Consider the following 24944-nt stretch of genomic DNA (forward strand, 5'->3'; position numbering starts at 1 on the left):
GCGACTTATATGTGAATTTTTTCGCAAATTTTTTAAAATTCAAAAATCCGTGATGTAGTGAAACCGCGATAAACGAACCGCGATGTAGCAAGGGATTACTGTCATTTGACCTGCAAGTGACGTCAGCAGCGCGGCGGTTGTTTACATAAGGACAAAGGATTCTATCACGGGATGACGAAGATGACGAAGGGCCCCACGTTTGAAGGATTTAATGATTTGGAGTGACAAGGTTTGAAAAACTTATTTATGTTATAGTTATTTGATATCTTTTATTTCGTGTAGCAACTTGTATATATTTTCATCGTTACAGTTCAGTAGTTGTTGGCTCGTTAAACTCTTGTTTTGTTAAATAAAGAGCCGTTTACCAAACCTACGTGTTTCCTGGTACTTTGTTAACGCTACAATATAGTTGTATACTAGATCTGTGCGGCGCGCACGCGGCGTTGTTGACATAAAGGACGAGGAATTTGATCAATGGATTTAATTATTAGGAGTGACACAGATGGTTTGATAATATTGTTGTTATATGATAGTTATTTGAAATATACTTTATATATTGTTATATGGGTCTGTGGAATAATTAGAAATGCAACTTACGAGTCCGACGTCAGCGGCGCATATGTGGCGCATACGCGGCATTGTTTACATAAAGGACGATCGATGGATTTAATGAATTGGAGTGACACAGATGGTTTGATAAACGTGTTATTTATGTAATACTTGTTTAAATAAATCTGAATGTTACTCAGGCCCATTCTCAGCTCCTCGTTTGTGTATATGTCACGTTAGCATACCGTATCGTTTAGCCTGTTGTTGCTGGTTCATGTCTGTTCTTGGTGTTGGATTTTGACAAATACATTTGCCCCAAACGTGCGACTTATACTCCGGTGCGACATATATGTTTTTTTTTTACTGTATTGTGCATTTTATGGCTGGTGCGACTTATACTCCGGTGCGACCTATAGTCCGAAAATTACGGTAGGAAGGTGTACAAGACAAACAATTTTAACCTTGTGTTTTCTCTTGCTCTTGCTGGTGTGCTTCTCTGTCTGGACCACCAAGCCGCCGGTAGCTTGCCTCCTGTGTTTCCCTCCACTCTCTCCTCTCTCCGTCCTCCCAGGTAGCCTTGGAAGACTCTTTTCTTGCACAGGGGGGTTGCCCATGACCCTGAGCCCCTGACATCCCTTTTCTCTTCTTTCCATCACCTTGTCTCTCTCTCCCAAGTTGAACCTTTCCTTCTCCTCTCTGTCCGCCTGCCTGTCCCTCTCTGTTAATCTATTGGTGCCACACAGCCTCTCTGCGTCGTGCCCTAATGGTTCATTTTCTTCATTCTGCTGCTCCCCTTTGGGTAACTTGGATCTTTCCCTGAGCCCTTGCCACTCTCTGTCACCCTGTTTTTGTCTCTCTCTTTCTGACACCATGAGCCTTTCCCCTGGTCGCTCGCATCCTCTTCCTTCAATGCCATCCTGTTCTATTATCCCTACCCGAGATATTTGACCAAAATCCTTCCCTGGCACCCTGTTTAGCAAACTCAGATCAATTTTCACCCATAGACTCTGTGTCTCCTGGTATTCCGTAAGTGGGGAAAGAGGCATATCTTGTCCTATGCTGAAGTGTGGTGACATAGACTCCAGGTTCTTGCATGGTCCACCTAACCCACCAGGGTCAGGAACAGAGGTACTAAATGAACCACTTATGTTGTTAATGTTTAGTGTGTTATAGCTACTACTACTACTACTCCCAGTGCCATTGCTGCTGCTGATGCTACCAGTGGTACTATTCATATTGGCAGTCACACTGCCACCATCTCGAACACAAAGTCCCTTGCCTCCAAAGACTCCCAGACTTCCCATTCCGCTGGCCGAGCCAAAACAGGGAAGAGGGGGGGTGTACGAGTTGGACTGAGGCTGTGCGTTAATTGCGGCACGTGTCGTTTGAAGCGGCAAAGCAGGGATTTTCATGACTTCTTCTGAATCCGACTGGCATTCCGAAGAAGAAGAGGAAGAATCTGTTTCGACAAACTCTCTGGACTTGGGTGTGATTTTGCTACTTGGGCCTCTGTGCTTTCTCTTGTCCTGTTATTTGACAAATAACATGGGAAAAAAAAAAGAATCAGGATTTGTCATAGTCTGTAGAATTCAACAACTGGGTACTAAACAAGATATTAAATATCATGGAGAGATAGATGATGAGCCCACAGTTATGTGAGTTTATTACTTTTATTGACTTATGTTGCTCATCTACTGTACCATTCAATTTGCGAACCACATTAATTCGAGCACACAAAATAATGCTCCTCTTGTGTTTCTTTCAGTTTGTATCAATAAAGTGCCATCTGTTGTACAACTTGTCAAAAAAAATGTACAGTATAGTTTTACCGCTTTCAATAATGATGACATAGTGCAAATGAGACAGACGTGTTTTACTGATCAGTGAAACGAAACATGTTTTGGTTCGCTAGTGTTTGAATGTCAATGATATTCACAGCACACATGCCGCACAATTGAGCACATGCAAGATGATGTCTATCACATGCAAATTAAGATTCAGCGATACCATCTTGCCATGAACAGTTGACAGACTTTACAAAAATTGTATCAGTGGAAAATACCATCTGCAAAACTCCCTAAGAAATGTTGACCCACTTCTCCTCCTACGTAGAAATTGTACATGCTTTCTAACCTTAACCAATTAAGCTATGCTCATTAACTCAGGGCAAGCCTTTGATGGAATAAATAAAAATAATTTGTTGAACTTGGTTTGTTCCCTTAAGAAATGTTATTTTCGGAGAACACTAAAGGCATATTGAATGTAGGTTTGTGGTTTGAACCTCTGACTGCTTAACTGAATCAAACTTTTCAGAAAAAGTAGAAGATGTCAAGGTCATGCCTTTTCTGCATGACAGATTAGTTGCTGTTTGCTTGTTGCTGAGTTCATGTCATTTGATTTGCTGTTAAATTCTGCCTGTTTTTGTTTGCATTGTTCTCGTGTCGTCTCATGTTCTCTTTCAAAGGCAACAAAAGCAATGCCAAAAGGTAAGCTTGTCTACAACGCACTGTCAGCGATGCGTAAAGCGATCGTTACTTCCTGTGTTCTTTTAAAGGTGCTTGTATTGATCTTTGATGAGTTACAATTACTTGAGGTGTTTCGTCACATTTGTGAGTTTTTATGACTTGATTGTTAGATGCTCCAGATTTTTGCTTCGGCACCAAATCACACTCAAGTCAACCCAGAGGATATAAAATATAATCTCAACTACTTTGCTTGCTATGATTTGTCTAAAAACAACAACAAAAACCATTTCGAAAAGAATAGTATTGATTGTACACAATTCTACTGAAAGTGCTATAAATTTGCGATCTACTAAATAACATTTTGATTTTTTCATCTATTTCATTGTCACGCTATCTTCAATTGCACTACAAAACCCGGAGATATTGAACCAGAATACTTCCCACGCTAGCCTGGTGCTATGTAGATAAAGTGCTCATTGCATACTGTGAACCACAGTGTGATTGTTGCGATCAGAGGTTTAACATGATGACACACAAATACACGTGCATATGGACACATACTGCACTAACCTGGTTTATACTGACAGTAGGTATTGGCACAGTGGTTTGCTGTAGTGCTACTGGTTGTGCAACTGTGTTGTTTGAGTTGGTGGAACTACGAGGTTCTTTCCTAGGAGCTGCTTTCCCACTGGTGGGCTTGGTTCTTGGTCTGGACGTGTTCTGATGCTCCTGGGAGGAAGGAGGGTACAGGTCCTTTTCCCTCACTGCAGGGCTACTGACGAAAGAGCATGAGTTTAATCAAAAAAATGTGGGTATTTTTTTTGGGTGATAAATTACCATGTGACGTTATACTGGGTCGTTTGTGGATCACTTTCTGCTGATATATATATATATATATATATATATATATATATATATATATATTTCCCCCCCCCCCCCACTGAAAATGCTGATTGGCAAGTAAAGAGTGTTTAATGCCTAATATGGGAATGTACTCTCAAAGCAAAGTTAATTAGTTTTAACCTGTACCAAAAATTATGCTTTCACAAAGTTAAAGCTCCACTTCACGGGCCTGGGCCCCAAATGTCTTTATACTAGTTTTTTCATTTCATTTTCATTTATGAACCACCCATCTTATAAATAGCAAATTAACACTTTGGCTGTTCACAATGGGAAAGGCTCTGAAAATAATTTTCGGACTGGAATCAGTTTCAGTTGTCCTGTGCCCTCTCATGCGCGTTCTAATGTTAGCTTTTTGTTTCACAGAGTTACAAAAAGAAGCTATTATTTTTTTTCCACATCTGCTTAGAATAGACGGCTAAACTATCAACGCGAAGAAACGAGTGTGCCATTTCTTTTTTGGGGCGCAGGTGGCAGTCGTGATTAGATACTCAAAATCCTGCAGTTTTAACAATATGTATTCGTAGTATTTACTGCAAGTATGAATATACATATATATGTTTTTTATGGTGAGAGTCTAGTTTTTATTGCCTCATGCTGTTTAATACTATTTAGCTACATGAGCATTATCTAAAACAATAAACCAATTGTAAAATCGTAGCATACAAATAATGTGAGTGATTTGCTGTGGTGACCTGAGGGGAGCAAGCCACTACGTCAAATAAATACCTACTATTACTGAGAATTATGGGATGATTGTGTACAATTGGATGTATCGTGGGTGAAGGTATACCTAATATTGTGCTTGAAGAGCTTATAGGAATCAGAATACTTGGAGTACTTGGAAAATATTCAGTTAAAAGTCATTAATTGTGAAAGTCATCACAAAACAGATGTCAGAAAATAAGTAATAGTAATATATTATAATCATACAATACATTCCATCCTTATCTATATAATTTTCCTCAATGTTAGTGTGGCGTCCTTCGTCCCTCACCTTTGTTGGTTTGATCTGCTGCTCCATGTCTGACTCTGATTATCCTCCATACTGTTCGACCTCTCTGTCCGTCTGGGCTGTTTCTTCCCTGTAGTGGTTCTCCTCGGTGTGGCGACCTCTGGTCCGGACATCAGTCCTGGCGACAGCCTCATCTTTGACCTCTGACTCTCCCCCGATGCCTTCTGGCTGAGTTTGGCCTTCGTTTTCTCCCTGCTTGGGCTGTGAGACACAAACATGATTGATTTTTCTCTCATTTTTCTTGTGGGTAGAACATTTAAGAACACAACATGACAAGTCTTATCTTTGATGTCACTAAACCCTAAATGCAAATCCCATAATGCATTTTACAAATATAGAAGTCACGTATTTGACGTTTTCAAGCACGTAGATGCGGTTCATACCAAAATGTTCCCCTGGCATCTTTGTGCTCCACTGTTGGCGCTGTGGGAAGTGAAGGAACGTTGGAGTCACAGGGTTTGGTCTTGGCTGCGGCACCCACTCCTGCTGCTTCGCTCCGCTGTGAGATTGTTTCCTGACTCTGGGTGACAGAACCTGAACAGTGGTCCATTAGAGCACAGGATTTCCAGATTACACTAAGTGAATTCAAGCTTTCCTATCCTCATTGTCACTTCTACTACTTTTGTCTGTACATTTGCCAACCTGTGTCATGATGATCTTGCTGTGGCGCCACCAGAGGTTTAGTTTGAGCTTGGACCTTGTTCAACCAGCTGTCGAGCTGCCATTTGTTACTTGAGGATGGCTCAGGCTATAGGGTAGCAACAAATATTTCACATATAGCAGCACATTTGCATCTTTGTACAGGCGCAAATAATTAAAAAGAAATTGTAGACAGATACATTTAAAAGTTTGTACCTTGTGTGCAATGATAATGAATCGGGCAAAATTCACTGAAAATAAAAGTGTGTTGAATTTACTCAGGTTTATCTCATCGAGTGGTTGCACACAATAAAAGCATTTGGATACAAAAATACTTTTTTGTAGGTAGATTAGTAGAGTACTTATAAAAATGTATCTTTATCCAAATGATCTTATTTCATGCAACCACTTGGGGAAAGAAAAAATAAATTCAACATACAATTTTCCCAGGATTATTCTCATAAAAAAAAATGCAGCATCTGTCTGACCACCACTTGGGAGGGAAAAAAGTCTGAAATTTGAGTTCAATGTGTTAAATAAATGAGAGCAAAAACACACGTGTTGTGTTTACATTTTTGCTCATGATGATAAAAAGAAACAAAAGACCAAGATGTTGCATGCTGGTACTATAAAACTTTGATTGTTCTACAGTATCAATGCAATATCTGTGTATTCAAGTCAATTGGAAACTATAGTGTATAACGTAGCAACATGTAGAATGATACAGTGATGACACAATGTGACGTGAAAAAAAGCCGAGATGACAACTGTCTGTTCCTAGTCGTTACACCAACAAGATTTTCAATATTCCTTGTGAGGCATTATGTGTTTGTACTATGATGTAAATGTAAGCGTAGTTCAGCTAATGTATATTGTTCTACGATAGATTTATCATGACAACTGTAGATTGCATTATTGAATACTATATGTTCATTGAGTCATCAGAGTGATTTAATGCAGAAAGGTGGGCCAACTAAACTCCTGTGTCGAGAATAAAACGGACATTCCCATTCATTCACTTGCAAATAGGACAAGATAAGAAAAGGCCACAGCTAATATAACCCACAAATGGTCCCAGATTTGTACCTGGAACAATGCCTGTCAATATGTATTGTTGTGTATTCTGCAGCCCTTTGTTAACACACACATGCTTGTCATGGTACCTCAGGGGATGCGGCGCGGGCGGCCTGGTTATACTCGCTGTCAGTGGAACTGCTTTCTGATTCGTCTGTGTCCGACTCGGAGCTGCTCTCAGATTCACTGCTGCTCCCCGATGCACCGCTTTAGAGGACAGAGAGTAGACAGAGATTTAATCTACATGTCACAAAGTAGCAAAACAATAGACAACGCTTGACTCACTTGACACGAGCAAAGCTCATTCGTGTCATCTTCCATCGCTAACAGGGTTACATCATGACTCACAAATTCACTCACTCTCTCCAGTGCGTTGTCTATTTGCAATAAACCCCCTGCTTGTAAGTTTTGATGCGTGTTTATGTCATTCACACACTGCTTCGTACACTAAAGCTGACTCAGTCAATTAGCGTCATCTTTTCTGCTGCCATCCTTCATATGATAATAAAATTTAGAAGCCACCGTGTTATCCTCTTATCCACAACATATTTACCAGTACTCATACGGTATTTTCAAGGTTGAAATAGCATATTACCAATTTCATTCAAACAAATTTTAAATCATTTTAATAGCTGATAGGTCATGAAACATATTGTAATCATACTGTGGCACGGCCTTGACATTAAAGAGAACTCGACATTGATTTGAACCAGAAGCAACGTGGTTGAGGTGGCTGCCAAGAGGCCTGTAGCAAAATGAAAAGCTGATTGAATATGTGACAAGTTGTGGTGGATTTTTGTCACGGGCTGTATCATAGTCATAAGTGAAGACAATTTATAATTTTAGTAATGACACAAAGTCAATGCACAATTTGTCTTTGCGGGCCACACTAAATGATATGGTGGGCCATATCTGGCCCCTGGGCCTTGAGTTTGACACCAACGGTGCAGAGGATATGGATTACGAGAATGACATGAATAATTATTACATTGTTTTTCCACCCTTTTAATGCTTCTAAAAACCAGTGGGAATCGTATGGAAAAACATTTGACAAAACCCAGCCAAGAGTTTTTTTTTTTTAATTCTAGTTAACTCTTTTTAAAATCAGTAGAAAATATAACCAATCTCACTTTTCTAATCTCGTCAATGGAGAAAAAGTGAAGTAGGATGATATCCACTTCTTACAGTGGCCGCCTCAGCCACCATTAAGCATTAATAGAAAATATAATCGCATATCTAGTGATAATTGCTGAAATGCAGTCTTTTGAACCAGTTCAATTATCTCTTTCTCGTGCTTATGCTGGTTCATCCGTCTTTCCACAATCCTTTGAAATGGTCTCCTAGAGGCAACGCAACCGCTGACACAACTTGAGAACACACACACGCGCAGAAATAGCAAACGTGTGTATATGTGTGTGCATGTGTGTGTATATTTCAGTCCAAGGCTGCCGTCACAGCAGGCACCAATCTGTGTGAGCAGTCAAGCAGCAAATCCATCAACTGTTCCTCAGGCAACACACACGCGCGCACACACACATATATGCACGCATGCAGGGATTGCGATTTCTTCTATCATTTCTCATCTCCTCCTGTCTTCTCTCGCTCCTGTCTTTCTCTTTCAATTTTAATACATTTTCCTCTCTGTTTTCACTTTAAGCATCGCATAGCGTTTAACTCCTCCACAGTTGTATTGTTCTCAGCTGGTGAATTTTACACCAATCTTTTCTTATTTTAGATTTGTTTCAAGCTCAGCATATCGAACTTAAATGGAATTTATTGTCTGCAAAATAGCTAAAAAAAAATGGCTATGGGTGCATTCAAATCACTTTGTATTTGGCTCCTGGGTTAATAGTTATTTGCAATACAAAGTAACACTTCAACGCATGAGCTTCATAATTAATTTAGTAGTGATGTTTCTTTGAGAGTCAAGACCTATTTAAAGTGACTTCATTTGAGGATGTAAGAAATACATTTAACCATAGCTATATTTCAATCTGGGATTGATGGTTTAAAATAATAACAAAAGACACACAGCCATGATTGAACATTATAATCGCTACAAAGGAAGATAAAGTGTTGCAGGAGTGAGTGAGCCAATGAAACTAATGTGCATACCTTCCAGATGAATGCATTTGTAGCGCTACTATCAATTTGTGTTTTATAGTTTCATGAGACAAAATTTGTTGATACAGTCCTTGTCTTAATATCATTATACTATATGACGCAAGTGGTCATAACGTTGTGGGCAGCCAATATCAAATTGAGCAGCAACCATTTTCTCACATGAATGCTACAAGTCAATGAAAGAAATATTGTCATATTCTGACACTTTTTTTCCCAAAGTGAATTTGAAGTGAGGTACCAATTCTCTCATATTAATTTGGTGACATCTCAATTGCAATGTGAGTAAGTGCAGCACTTACGTGAAACAAACCACTGCTGCAAAAGAGCCAATCAGTTATGTAAAAGGGGGATTGCTTTAGAGTGGAAGCGCGACTAACTTGTCCATGTTAAAATATGCAAATAAATGGCAGTTTCTCTCTATTTATGTTTTTGTACACAGTAAATGCTGTATACTGAATGGTGATGTGTTTTTTGTATAAATAGCATCATGTGAAGTTGAAGGAAAGGTGTTTGCTGCTCAATGAGACATTCAGTCAGGCACTCTCCAGCCTGTTTTATTCTGGCACCATAAACAAGAGTGTTGCAGGAACAAGATAAAAGGAGCTAAATACATGTGTGAAAGTATTACATCTGGCCCGCTTCCCTGTACTCTCCTCAGGAATCAGCCAGGCATCAGCCGTCAAACATAATTTAGCACCGTTGACTGTGCCAAATTGAAATGCGGCACCAGCTGGTTCAATCTGAAAGGCAAGCATTTCACTGGACACCTTAAATACATCTCTATGATGTCAGGTCTTAAATGAAGATACACTCTACAGTTCACCCAGAAGCTGGTGGATCACTTTGCAGCATTGTGTCCTATTTTCTGATGAGCATTTCAGATTTCTACTGTTGAAGATGGTTACACAAATATGGATTTTTTAGATATTAAGAAAAATATTGGGAAAAAAATGGCAAGCTACTGTTATGGTATGGCAGCCATAAAAACACAAAGAAGAAGACAGCGGAGAAGTTGATGAAGCATATAACATTACATTGGCAGTCTTTTCCTTGTCGTTTTTACAAAAATGGTCACTTCCTATTTGGCTATTGTTTTTTTTAGTGTAACAGTCTGTGGATCCTGACCAGCCGTTTTCCCAGCAGTTTTCCAAGCACATGATAAAAAGGAACTTTTCACATCATACTCATATTGTAATATTCTTTTAGTCAACATTTTAAGCAGCTGTAGGTTGAAACCTGTAGCTATGTGTTATTTCGTTATGATTATTGCAAGATTCTGCTTGTGTGGGGTTTCTTTGGGCATTATGGGTTTGTCCAAAACACGTGTTTAACCCTGAGAACAAAAGCGCGAGTGAGAGTAGTACCGTACTTTCCGCACTATAAGGCGCACGGGATTATAAGGCGCACCTTCAATGAATGACCCATTTTAAAACTTTGTCCATATATAAGATATGTACATTTGGCCCACGGGCCGGACTTTGGACACACCTGCTGTAGTGGCTCAATATTGGTAAATATATAAGGCACACCTAATTTATAAGGTGCACTTTTGAGAAAACTTTAGGTTTTTCGGTGCGCCTTATAGTGCGGAAAATATGGTAGTTTGTCTATGTATAGCTCGCTACCAGTTCAGGACGTGCGCTGCCTTTTGCACAAATTCTCTAGCGACCCAATGAGTCAAAGCACTATAAGAGTGACACATGAAAGCAATATCATGGAATAATCAGAATATCATTGCCCTTACAGCCAATCAGATTGCATTGATGACATCTAGAGCTTGCTATGTGCTAACATGCATAAACAACGACTACTGACGTCTTTCTTGCATCTCTCTGCATGTATGGGTAAAATAGAAGCAATCACATTTGAATATTATGACATAGCAAAAATAGACTCAAAAAACAATGTGATGACCTCAGAATAAAATATATATCAGAACATTTCTTCAGCGTTTCCAACTAGATTATTCTTCCTATCAGTAGGAAATGATTTACAGCACAGAACTTTCTGTCTTTGCGCTGCATAAGAAAAAAAATAGCCTTTGTCAGATTCTCAGAGTGGAGCCAAGCCTTTGGTATGCGCCTGTTAGTTTGTATGATAAAATCATACTCAACAGGGGAAATGAAAGCCTCGCAGCCTTGACAAAGTGAGCCGTTGGCCTGATATGCCCAATGGGCCTCACAAGAACCCCGTCATCCTCAAAGGCTGCCGTTAAACGAGTGATAGCACCGCAAATAGGAGGCTGGAATCTACAAAGACATATACCATACCTGCCATCCTTTTTCTTGTGTAAGTAAGGTGAAAGTATTTTATTTTATTTTTTTATGACATGAATAGAAATTGAGCTTTGAACAGAAGTGGATAAATGAAGGACGATGCTTTTGTTTTTAAATTGCTGTTTGTAATGTGGGAGCAGCTGTAGCTTTCCAGAAGGCAACTAATTAAAAACATACGTACCTAGAAGAAATTGATGATTTGTATTACTAAGAAAAACATAACTCTGTAAACATGATTACAATGTAACACTCATTTCAGCTGCTGATGTGCTTTCAAATAATTTCCTTCTTGTTACGCTCTGCCCCATTTCAACGTCCTTCATGTAATCTTAATTAATTTCAGAGGATTTTAAATCGGCTGTCTTGAATTCAACACACCATAAAGCCGTTCAAAAGCTTATGTGATTAAATGTTGATGACTTCAAAAGTGACATTCATTCCATTTTCAAATGGAATTACAAATAATGTTGATTTACAAGATGACTCATATGTTGAAGTATACGGCCATAAACAAGGATTTCATTTGAAGTTTTATTCTGTCAAGTTTTTAGAGGCTTTGATGAAATTCTTGATTTTGGCAGCTATTTGTCACGAGCTATATTTGTGAAATGTTTTATTTGACTACTTGTGTAACAACTCTGTTTTTAGAGGCTGATCCCAACCAGACCTACCGAGTATTTCTGTGAGCAAGATGGATTTGACAAATGGTTGTTTATTTTTAGTGTGTACAGCATATGAATGAACAGACATGAATTAATAAAGATGCAGTTACATGACACGTGTAATCTTGTATTCCATGTTCATGCCCTGTTGGTAGGTTTTGGTTCACGCCTGTTCTTGTCAACTTAGTCCCTTGTTCGACCAATCAGCTCCCTCAGTTTCTTGGTGACATTGCGTCATCAGCTTACTTGCGTTTGCTTCCTTCTGTCAGTTTATTGTTTTGGGTGATGTTGCTGTCACTTATCTCATAGTCTTGTCATGTCATTCTCTGTTTTTGTTTGTTGACGTTTCTTTGGTAGTTTGAATTTTTATTTGTTGGGCTTTGTTCATTTAGCATTTTGATTGTTCCCTGTGGCTAATTTGCCTTTTTTTGTTTTGGAAAATAAATTCTTTAGGGTCCTGTCAATCACCATCAAAACCCTAAAACCTGTCATGTGTACATAAAATAGACAAACGGATGTTTGTGCTATGTCAATGAATGGGCAGACCAGTGTTTACATTATGTGTGTATGTGAACTGACAGAACTTTACATTGTGTTGACATGAATGGACTGAAGAAATATAATTTAAAGATTTTATAATGGTGTAATACCAATTATGGATAATATAACTTTTTGGTTCTCTTCTTGTCAGTGCTTAGCAATCATAAACAGCGTATCGGCTTGCTGTGTTTTAAAATTATTTACATGAACAGTTTTACATCAACGATTTCAGTACAGACTTAATAATAGCTACCTGTAGTTATTCCTTCAGGAAATGATTAAAGCCCAGAGGCTAATTGTGCGTTACAATGCATGATTGTATTTGCGTTGTGTCAATTAACCAGCAGGAATAGAAGATACAAGAGACAATCAACAGTCAATAGTTTTCTTCCTTCCGCCAATCACCTCAACAAGGGACTAAATCGATTAGCGTCTGACATCAATGAACTGAGTGGCTTACAGGCACATGCAGCTTCACAAATATAGTCTCTTAAATTGGCCAAAGAGCAATGTGAAAGTAGAAGAGTCACGTTGGCATTTTGGTACGTTTGAGTAAAAATGTGGACGCCATCTGGACTCAGTTCATCTGTCATCAAATCATCTTCCACTTGGCAGAGCTTCTCCCTGCACAGCTGGCTCTACAATCTTCCTCTCTGTCTCTCTTTAAATCACTCTCACACACTTATGCAAATCATGTGTATTTTCGCCACCATTTGAGATCTGAGCAAATTGATTGAACTAGTAACCAGTATGATCTTTTAACACATGAATGTACCTGCAATACATAAACTGTTTGCTCCATTATCAAAGATTCCTATTGATAATCTTGCTATTCTGTAAGCAAATATAAACTAGTGGAGATGATTGTTTGTGCGATGTTAATTTCCAATTTTGTTTGTTCATCATAGGCTAAGCTAAAGTGCCTGGGGTAATATTGTGGGAAAGGCTGTAATATAGGTTTCCATTTGTACGTGTGTGGTGTGATAGCTCAGGGAGACAGTACGCTTAAGAAGTCATCTCACGCTTGACACCCTTGACTGACATGCAAAGTAGCATCAGTGTAACCTCTCTGCCAAAATGTGGATCCTACTAATAATTATGAGAGCATCCATTAAAAAGAACAAAGAACCAAATTTAAATACAGATTATAGACTACAGAGGTTCATTTAAATGTTTCAATTGAACATAGTACATCTACATTTCCTGCACCACCTATCGGATTCTGGGTTAATGCTCAGGCTGATTATACTTGGACTGATAACTAGTTTTTGTTGATGTGGTTTTGAATGGTTTTAATTTTGCCATGCATCCCCCGTGTCCCTTTTTATGTATGATTTGTCTGGTTGGGTTTTTGTCCACCTACTCTCGTCTGTCTGCCAATCACCTCCCTCAGCCACTCATGTCTTTTCCAGGTCTTCCTCATTGTCTCGTCAGTTTCTTTCCATTCCGTTTGGTATTTGTCTGATCATTGCTTCTATTTGTGTCCTTGTCTCATTATGTTGCCTGTTGTAGTGTGACCGATGCCAGTTTTGCTATATTACTTGACTTTGTTCTTTGCTTTTTGAACTTATGTTAATTGAGTATTTCTGATTCTATGTGTTTTGGTAGCTTTGGTTTGGGGGAAAATAATTGCTTTTATTTTTGGATATATCCTACACTCTTGCCTTGCACCCTTTTGCGTCCCCAGCCACATTAAAGTTTGGTTTTGAGTGACACTGTCAGAGGGGTAATACAGAATAACATTGTTTCAAAAACCTTCTAAGTTTCTAATATGGTCATCTCAAGATGAGAGAGTCCAGAATCTCTGCAGTAGTACACTTCACTACCACTACACTGCTTACTGTATACTGTTCAGTGTTTGTGCAAAAAGTTCATTTATATTGAAGGATTGTACAGTTCTCGTGATTATTCTTGTCGCTATAGTGACCCATTTTACTTCATTATTTGACTAAATGTGCTTCATTACTTGTCCTAATACAAGCTAAACCCATCCGTCCGTCCACCCATCCATCATCTGTACCGCTTGTCCCCGCAGGGGTCGCGGGTGTGCTGGAGCCAACCCAGGACTCATTGGGCGGTAGGCGGGGGACACCCTGAACTGGTTGGCAGCCAATTGCAGGGCACACAGAGACGAACAACCATCTGCACACACACTTACACCTACGGGCAATTTGGGGTGCTCAATCGGCCTACCGAGCATGTTTTTGGGACGTGGGAGGAAACCCACGCAGGCACGAGGAGAACAAGCAAACTCCACAGAGAGAGGGCTGGAGGTGGAATTGAACCCGCACCCTCCGAACTGTGAGGCGGACCAGTACGCCACTGTCACACTCACAAGCTGAACCATTTTATGATGCATGATCAAAAATATGAGAAGCAGATTTACTGAAAGCAGACATGGTAAAACTGTTTGTGTCCTGTTATGTGATGTCTGGGAAAGGTGATGTTGTGGATGGCAGCAGAAAAATACAATTAGTATACAAGTGAAGTTGCCAGAACATGATTAAAACAATACCTGGATATGCAGTATAAATGCGTATATTTAGACCGTGTGTGTGTGTGCGTGTGTCTGTGTGTGTGTTTCTTTCGGATATAGCCCATGGATTGCTTGTAGCAACTTCAGTTGCAGCATCCCTGTGGATACATGTCTGTGTGTATGCCTGCTCTGCTCTGGCTCATTAGCAGCAGCAAAAGTAACACATGGCCTGGGGCACACACAAAAACATGGCACATTCTCTTTTTATCGCACACGCTTATAGACACGTGCACACACATTAACACTCACGCAGACAGAGAACACAAGCCTAATTTGTGAAAGATTTTGACATTCTTATGCACCACAATTTGAGCTTGACTTTTTAATGACAGGCAGAATGCATTTCTCTAAGCACATTCATCTATCTGTAATTTAAAATAAACCAAATTATTTTTTATTCAATCTTGAGTCATACCAAAATATACACATCTATATCAAAACACACGCAACAAAAACTAATGCCGATGTACTGAAGACTGCAGTTACTGTACTGTAGTGTTGGTGCCTATACGATGATTAAAAAAAAAATTTCAATCCTGGCCAAACATTTGCTGCTTACAGAGTTACAGTTTGATTAGATTTTTTTTTTTTTTTAGTTACACCAATTTTTTTGGGTTACACCAATGAGTTCCATGAAACTAATGACGTGCTTAACATGAACTGAACTACTCTAACTAGTGAAGTTGAGCGGAAAGAGTTTAAGAGTTCATTATAGTCAAAGGCATTCAGACAATAATGAAACTGACAAAAATCCAAATAGCAACAGAAACTAATGGGGTACATGCAGACAGATGTGTAGTGGTTTATGCATGAACCAACAAATAGTGACACCTGCTGCCTTGTGAGGAATGTTTGTGTTGGTGACTGAAGTTCGCAGAGCACACGGCATTGCAGATGTTTCAGATAATTACAGGCACTGTGGTTCCAGATTGCCTGATGGCGATTATGTGCACAATAACCTTGAAACACTCCTACTTGTAAAAAGTGAATGCGATGTAACATTACTGAACAACAGAGTGTGTGTGTATGTCCTACCTCAGGGCTGTCGTTCGGGCTTTGGGCTTGTCGGATACCTGTCAGCAAACGCAGACATGCATGTTAAAATGCTCTGCATGTTAATGGCATATCAATATTAGCATGCATAGATTTACCAAAGTGTAGAATAACATATACTTTATGAAAGCTTGCAGCTGTGTACTAGAGGGCATGTTCTCCCACAATGTGGTTGTGAAATAACTTGGGTTGCGGATCCGGGGGTTAGAAGGAGCGTGTTCTTGCATTCTCTTTTTAATAAATCCAATACAAGCAATTTAATCCGAATACAGTTCTCATAACGGAATGCTTAGGAGACTGTGGAAACTGAGAGTTGACAAGGTTACCAAGCAACGAACTACACGCATAATACCCTCAGAAATCCATAACTCATGGCTCATTATTATGATGATTTTCTTGTTTGTGATCAGTGCTTCAACCCATAGTCCCATCAGCATATGGAAATTCTCCTCACATTTGAAGAAAAAAGTCCACAGTGACTCATAATTTTGCCAATTAATGATATAACGTCGACGTCCAGCCATCATTGTAATGTAATAGGGACACAGATGCAGCTGTTGGGCATTTGGTGAGCAAAAATGAAACCTGAGGTGTGCCATCTCTGCCCTCCTTCCGTCCGCATGTCAGCACAAATCAGCCATGTTGGCCGGTGATAGTCATCACTCGCTGCCAGCGGCTGTGAAATGACTCAAAACGTGCAATATGATGGTTTGCCATCAAGAGGCGCTAGACCTTAGTACAGCCTCTGGAGCATGGAAAACAAAAGACGCTTAAGTCTAGGTTAGAATGGCACACACTGACAGATTTGTCAGGGTCATGCAATGATGTCAAGGTCACTCCACTCAGTGTGTACATTTCATGAATGTGCATAAGTGGCACACTGAAGTTGAGGGGAGAATCTGCGTAGCTCAAAACATGCACAGCAGCGCGTCTTCTCTGATTTGAGCACATGAGAGAATGTCCCTTGGAGCATGTGTGTGTGCGTGTGTGTGTGTGTGCGTGTGTGTGTGTGTGATTGAAACATTGACATTGACTTAAACACTTGCGTTGAAGTGATTTGCACACAAAAAACTTAAGCGGTTTGAAAGATGGATGAATGAATGATTGTCAAGTAATTGCTTCTAAAATAAAAATAGACCCAAATTTACCAAGTGCAATCAAGTAAATTAATAATACAGTAATAGTACAAATAATTTGAGTGAAATAATCATCAAATGTTTCAGTTAAACTTTTCCTTCATAAAGCTACATCGTCTCCATTAGTCAATTTGTACATGGCTGCTTCAATTACAATAACAAAACAAAATTAGTTGATTCAGTTTTACAATTTTTTCATCTCCATTTTTTAATTAAAATCAATTCATATTTAGCCCCTTTTCTGTCTCTCAAGGAATGAGGTGAATAACGGCACCGGTGGTTTTGTGGTTTTGATATCTTGAAGTTGAGCTACAGTCTTGAATAATAAAGCTTGTCAGCTCTGTGGCTCAGGGAGATTTGCAGGGTTCATGAAGAGGATCTGTGTGGGAATATATCCCGCAGGGCTTTAAAGAACAACACAGGCTGCAATTATTCACTTAATCCACTAAACATGGCTGTGGCATGGTTGACAAGTCAGTCTACTGCAGATATTTGCTCTCAAGAGGCACAATTCCGTTATGGTTAATAGAAGATTGGAATCAAAATCCAATATGTATGGATATTTGCGGGTGCAACTGCAGTGTAAATGTCTACGTTATATTTGATAAACCCCATCAACGGACCTTAATATCTAAAAAAAATACTAAGGTAGAAAGACAACGAAAGAACTCAAAAATTGTAAATCTAAATCACAGCAAAAGCATAGACAAAAATTTTGTAAATCATAACCAACCCATTCATTGTGTATGTACCACCACGGTGCAACATCACAACCCCAGACTTACGGTGAATGAAGCGTGCGATTGCTCCCCCATGGCAGGCTCACTACAAGTGGAAAATGTGGAAAATTCCAACAGGGGAAATGGTGGTTTCAGAGAGACAATGGAGATACTCGGGATATTTTTCTTGCCAATCAGCATTTTCAGCGATAAATAAATAAATAAATAAATAAATAAATAAATAAATAAATAAATAAATAAATAAATAAATAAATAAACAAACAAATAAATAAATAAAATTAAATACAATTAAATATATAAATAAATAAATATTTTGTAAGGTCGTCGAAAGAGCTGAGATGAGCCGGTGAACTCAGTTTATTGACAATTGGGCTGGAACAGGTCCTTGAGTAATTTGACCTCGGCTAAAAGAAATGCCTTTGATACCTGTTTGTTTGTATATTTATTTTGTGTTAGGGAAAAAAAGTCAAGCTAACTGCTGAAATGAGTATTCAGCTATGCATGACAGATGACAGAGGAGAATGCTAATGTCATAATAAATGTTACCCTGGTTAAGGTGCTGTATTATTTTCCAAGTTGGCCAGGGAAATTATGGGAATCTCACCACTCCCATTTAGAGGGTTTGACACACGTCATCATATTTATGAATGATATATGGCACCTACTGTGCTGCCGCACATGTCTGCGGAGCACAGAATATGTCAGAACGTGCCAGGATAAAATTGACTAACATTGCGTTAGATTACACGTGCCAAAACTCAAATATAATGTGAAATTTTGACTACTTTCTGCTACCAAAATGTCAGAGGCGCTAGACTGCACCTTCAGACACCAGCACGCCTAGCATGGCGCGGGGAGATGAAACAAATTCCCAAGTAGGCACAATGAGGCTCGCACCTGCATGAAAATTCAAGGTTACTCCTTTGATTTGTTATTGCACTAAAGTTTAAAAAATCTTCTGCAGTCTTGCATCACCTGAAATGTTTTATGTGATTATCAAGATGCATTTTACCAGAAAATAAAAAGTGATAATAAAAAGCAGACAATGCGCCTCATAATCAGGTGCGCCTTATATATGGACCAATATTGAGCCACTACAGCAGGCGTGTCTAAAGTCCGGCCTGCGGGCCAAATGTATATATCTTATATGTGGACAAAGTTTTAAAATGGGTCATTCATTGAAGGTGCGCCTTATAATCCGGTGCGCCTTATAGTGCGGAAAATACGGTAAATTTGGTGGCATTAGCACACAAAAAAGCTTTTCTAATGATGAAAAATATATTAAATACAAATCCAGCAAAAACGTGCGTTTTTTTCTTCTAAAGAAAAAGACAACATCATACCTTCAAATGATAACACATCAAATGATAGTTTAATTCACATACAGCTCGGCTTTTTAAAGTGACATCAGCTCTGAACCCAGGTTCACACAAAATCAGACCATCGGTCGAGCTGGTCCACCAAAACTGTAGACCACAAAAATCGTTTTTTAGGGACTATTTTCTTTCCAGTCCAATCCATCAATTTCTGTAACACTTATCCTGTAACCAGTTACGGCAGGAGCTGAGGTCTATCCCAGCTGACTCAGGGCCAAAGGCAGACCACATCCTGCACTGGATGCCACTCAATCACAGGTTGACTCTGAATGGGTCATTGAAAAGTGAATGGATCCCACAGCAGTCGAATAAAAATAAACTATGTGAACCAAAGCACTATTGCAGCTAGCTAGTTAGTCCAAGTCAATGTAGTATCCAATGATTAATTCATGCTGATATTGTTAAATTGTTGGTTCTCGTAGCAGCGGAAGGTGAATAAAGGGAGTAGTACACACATTAAATGTAATGTGCGACTGAATAGACGAAGCCACTAGGAAATATGTCATCGCTTGGAAGCAGACTAATTTCTTGCTAGTTTCAAAATGTAAACAAAAGCTTTATTGCTGCTCCAGTCATTAACTGTGCTACTTAACCATCAGAAACAGTGATAATATGGTTCATGTGAGCCATAGAACCAAAACAATGAGCTGAAAGGGGTTTATCAAAACAAGTGACCCCCAATCACCACATCACGTTTAAACAACATGACCCTATGTGAGCTCTATTCCTAATTATTTTGCATATAAACTGAATGAATTATGATTATTATTACAGGGTAGCTTTGAAGTCGAATTTGCCTGAGTCATGGACACTTTTACCAGCTGCAATTCAACTTTTATAGAAAGCCAGAGCGTTTTAGTGTGACCTTGCTTTGACCAAGGTGATCTGTCATCACAGAAAGAAATGTGCAGGCAGCTCGAGACAAAGGACATTCGTGCAGTAGTAGTAATTGGGTTGGTGTTTTTCTTTCAGCTTTTAAAGTCACCAGGAACATCTCTCTCCTTCCCTTCTTTTGCTCGTGCTCGCTCTCCTCTCCTTCTATCAACCCCTCTTTCCTCCGCTGCTTCTTTCAATTCCCTGCCCTCCTTCGTGTCTTTGCTCAGTGCAAAAACATATTCATCATACTCCTCTGCTGCCCTCACAGTGCCGCGCCACGGAATACTAATGACAGTGTGTCTGCGTGTGAGAGGCTGCCAACATTTGCACAACACACAAGCATCTGTGTTGATTATGAATGTATGTGTGTTGTGCTTTACTCCAGGCTATAAAAGCTTGATAATACACCATGCACTCATTTGCTATAAGCCTATTAAGTGCATGCACAGAAAAATGCCATTGGATTCATGTCAGCCTCTCTCTCGCATCTTAGCATCCTTCCCTCTCTTCATCTCCTTCTGTCTGCACTGTTAACGGTATGTCTGCTCCGTCTTTGTCTCTCCAGTTCCTCTTTTTACCTTCTATTCTGTTTATTCTTTCCATATCCATCTTGCACTGTCACGCTGGAGGCTTAAGGCAATAGTTCAACAACTTTGGAGATATTCACTTTATTTCTCAGTGTGAGCCAGGAAGTGCTTTGCATATAATGTCGGTGGGTTATATGTGAAGCTGCAAAGTGGGAGGAGATCTATCAAACACCTCGAGTTCAGAAAATAAAAATACCATTCAATCTTCCCAACAGTATTGACTCACGGCCTGATAAAAACTATGGTAGGCAACCTCCTGAGTTATATACATTGAGCCAAACTATTTTAACAAATGCGGCGCAAGAATGCTCATTAAAACTTCTTAAGTGCACTTGAGCTCCACTGTAATCAAGCATTTATAGATGACATGATAGCGAAGCCCCTTGCCACAGATCTACAATTAAAAGATCCACTTTCAACATGATTACAAAAAGTAAAACCACTAAATACAACCAGCCTGCAGTTAGAATTATAGTCTCCATCATCCCATAATTATTCAATCAGTGTGAGGGTTAAAAAAGAATGAGAGGAATTGGTATAGTTTCATTAGCATTTCATGGACTGAAGCACTGATGTGAGTGGGGAGGGACAGTGGCTTCAGCCCCCCACTGGCATCGTGAGTGCACAAAGACTGTGATTAGTGCAGACGGAGCCTTTATGACACTTCTCATACATAATCAGCTTAATTTTTGTGTTACGGCAGGTGATTTTTGAATTAATGTGCAAGACCCTAAAATAACTCAACTAAAAATGACATTTAGCACAACCTGTGTCAAAGAAGCTGAAGGTGTATTAATGGAGAGCGGAGGGAGCTCATCCAGACTCCACAAATGAGCGCCTGAGCCTTTTATTCATCTGCATGAATACAAATCTGACTTTTTCTTTTACCCTCATCCTTTGACCTGTGTGCCTGGGTCAATTGTGACATTGTTCCACTATGTCACTGTGTAAACACAACATATTAGAAATTGCACATTCAATCTTTGTCACAAGAATGTACTACAATCTACCACTTGCGTTTTAATCCTTTTAAGGTGCAAATGTAGTCTAACACGTTTTATAACTGCCATAACTTGACTCGTGAAAATGCACACAGATACATACATTGTCGAAACAAAAGTGTTTAGTGATTTATTAAATAATCAATCAGGGTAAGCACTACATTCTGTGCCTGTCCAAAACAATTCCTCCAACTTTGTGGTAACAATTTAGCAGAAGGTATTTTTCTGTCCAAGCATGACTTTGTCCCAGTGGTGGCCATTAAGGCATGGTTGGCGGAATTTGGTGTGGAAGAATTTCAGAGTCTGAACCCCATTAATACATTTTATAATCAGAGATTATGGGCCAGGCCATCTTGTTTAACATCAGTGACCTCTGGATGAAAGACCAGAAATCCAAGGGCATACTTAACACTGCACAGCCAATACTCGTAAATGTTACCGAATTAAAACGCTGATTGCAAAGGTATGCATGAGTCAACCGATGACATGAGAAAGGAAATTAAAATGAATTGTAGATGAAGGCTTTCAGTTCAACTAATTAAACAGATGTTGAGACTGATGAACAAATCAGTCCCAAAGAAGAACTGGTCGTAATTGAATGAAAGACAAATGATGTCAGGCCAAGATGACGGACAGTACTGATAAATGCCGACAAGGGGAAACTCACCTGTTGCTCGGCCTCCTCCTCATCACTGCTGATCTTTAGGTCATCCTCCAGCATTCTGCGCAAACACAAAATAACATGTTTAATCACAGCCCTGACCTCGGCATCTGCTTGAATAAGATGAAATACAGCACACTGTTAACTGCCATTAACTTTACCAAGCTGTCCTAGCAAATGGAGTTATTGCATAAGCAAAGTAGCACTGGCTTATGTTAGGGAATGACGACGAGAACGGTGAATGAGGCATAGCGGTGCAGAAAAGCAACCAGATGTTGAGTTTGGAGGTAGAAGCCAGATTGTTTTTTCACCTGGAAACGTTCTGTGATGACAAGCGCTGACCTGCTGCCAAAAATTCTTTGGTAACAAGAGGGCATTCTGAGAGGAGAGAGCCCACTGAATTCAAATTCATTTCTAATCGGTAGAAGTTGCTTTTACACTCCATTTGCAGCACCATAAATATATGAATGATTAAAACGCAACATGTACTTGTGCTGGTGTGTTCGATGACCTCTCTGGTAGCAAATTATTCTGTATTTATGTGCTCTGCATTGGCAAGTTCCCATGTTTTATTGCTTTATATAAACCATCCACGCATGCTACTGTTATTTTAAGATAGCACTGCTATTGTTATGACAGGAGAATCCCCTAAAGGGATTTTTACTGCTTCGCGAACTGCTCTCTTCACTGCTCTCCCCGCTAAAAAACACTCCCCAGTGTTGTGGTGTTTTCAGACGGGACCGCGCGAGTCGTGAATGAGTGAAGCGCAATGAGAAGCGCTTCACAGATAAGGGCGCAGTGCAGCACATAGGCGATGATAGATATATTTGGATGAATGAAAAATGGAGTCATACTTTATTTCATAAGAAGGCACAGATGGCTAGCGAAAGATAAGGAGGTAAGATGGAGATGATAATGACGGAGGAAGTGGAAGGCAGGGACCCAGGAGAGTGAATGCTGGAAGAAGGATGGAAACAAGGAAAATGAAATAAAAGGCAGCACGAAGGAGCAAATGTAGAAAGAGCATCTTACACCGTAGTCAACAACTGCCTGTTAAATGTGTGTGTGTGCGTGTGTGTGTGTGTGTGTGTGCGTGTGTGTGTGTGTGTGTGTGCGCGTGTGTGTGTTGGACTATTACTGGACTAACCATTTGCACTCACACTTAGGGGCAACATTAAAAAAAGACAAGGGTTATCAAAAAATTAATCTGGATGTAAACTTACTCATTTTCAGGTGGAATTGGTTCAAAGATAGAGTGAGAATTTCGTGTTTTACAGTGGTAAATTTCTTTTTACACGTTATCTGAATCACTTCTCCTGGCGAGGGTTGCGGGTCCGCTGGAGCCTATCCCAGTTGACTTGGACAGTAGGTGGGGGACACCCTGAACTGGTGACCAGCAAATCACAGACGTGTGTATAACTATAACATATTGTTACATGACTTTTAATACCCTCTCATTTATCATAACATTTAAGAGTCTTTGAATGATTTAATGTATTAAATCAGAGTAGCTACTTCCTCAAGTATACAAACCTTTGTAGTCATTAAGTATGTTAGAATCTCGTCTGTATGGTTAAGAAATGTTTTCTTATACATTGTTTAATGAACTGAAAAAGTTGTCAAATGAATCCCTCACATGCAGATGCATATAAAAAGGCAAACTTATTTTTGCTGCGCTAGAAGGCATATATTATGTGACATTCTTTTGGTGGTGATTCACAATTTTTGAACTTTTCCACCTTATCAGTAATCAGCGTCTGATACCGTTACTATTCCAAAGCTGAAGTTGGACATCTTCTGTTTGGTGGATTGAGTATAACATTAATTTTGTAAAACAAAATCATTATGCCTGTGTGGCATATTTACAAGCAGCGATCCCTGCCTTTCCAATCCCACCCAGCCATGAATCCTGCTGTGTTGCTATGCGAGTGAAGTGGAGTGGGCTGCAGCCTAAGATGTTGCAATATGCCCCCGGCTCACGTTAAATTAATGTAGCTGCACTTTCCCGCTCTAATCCACGTAATCTTTTCCCCCCTCTCCTACCAGCTCTGAATTTCATCCAAGAGTCAAACTTAATTTTACCTTGAGGGAAACATAACATTGGGTCCGAAATTGTGTTTGTGTGTGTGTTTGTGTGTGTGCGTGTGTGTGTGTTTCTAGCGAGATATGGCATACTTACGACTTTTGTGGTGCACTTGGTGGTTTCACAGCTGACTTGCTGGCTGATACAGTACATCGCTCTGTAACACAATAAAGGTTATTATAAGCATTTAACGTTTGTTTGTTTTGTCCGCTGATATGTGTTTGACAAATAACCAGACTCATTTTCTACACCTATCACAATACTAAACATGCCAATTCACTATTTAGGTGCATGTTTGTTTTGCATCTGTAAAAGGAATGAAAATAAATTAAAAAAAAAGTTAAATAATACTGAAATGAGAATAGGATGAATAGAAAAATGAATGCAGAAAGCAAAAAATCCAGATATTATCTAATGTTTATCCCAAGAACTATTGATTTTTTAGAATAACTGCCATGATTCTCAAAGAACAAAATAAAAATGTATTCTTTCCACTAGTTGATATCCTTAGTGAATTTACTCCCTAGTGTTTCTTTTCTTTATTGTGTAATTTCTTCTTCTTTCTGGTTATTGCTTTTGCCAGCTACTTTTGTTCCCCCAGGTTACAACAAAACATTTCCTTTGCTGACTGTGGCATCCACATGAGTCAAT

General features: G+C 39.4%; 1 protein-coding gene across 4 annotated transcripts in view; it reads right to left on the reverse strand.

Annotated features, from left to right (window-relative positions):
- Window positions 1–24944, reverse strand: part of aff2 (AF4/FMR2 family, member 2) — a 116160-nt gene that overhangs the window by 15213 nt on the left and 76003 nt on the right. For 2 of the 4 annotated variants that reach the window (XM_049733838.2, XM_049733822.2), the window contains exons 8-16: window positions 24390–24450; window positions 22217–22271; window positions 15816–15853; window positions 6732–6849; window positions 5572–5677; window positions 5313–5463; window positions 4912–5130; window positions 3585–3786; window positions 1011–2075 (exon numbers count right to left, since the gene is read on the reverse strand). In XM_049733838.2, the coding sequence (XP_049589795.1) occupies window positions 1011–2075; window positions 3585–3786; window positions 4912–5130; window positions 5313–5463; window positions 5572–5677; window positions 6732–6849; window positions 15816–15853; window positions 22217–22271; window positions 24390–24450 (2015 nt within the window). Of the gene's footprint in view, window positions 1–1010; window positions 2076–3584; window positions 3790–4911; window positions 5131–5312; window positions 5464–5571; window positions 5678–6731; window positions 6850–15815; window positions 15854–22216; window positions 22272–24389; window positions 24451–24944 lie in introns of all 4 variants that reach the window. The other 2 variants (XM_049733832.2, XM_049733815.2) reach the window with 1 other exon arrangement.

The sequence above is a fragment of the Syngnathus scovelli genome, chromosome 1, assembly GCF_024217435.2.
Source record: "Syngnathus scovelli strain Florida chromosome 1, RoL_Ssco_1.2, whole genome shotgun sequence".
Lineage (NCBI taxonomy): Eukaryota > Metazoa > Chordata > Actinopteri > Syngnathiformes > Syngnathidae > Syngnathus > Syngnathus scovelli.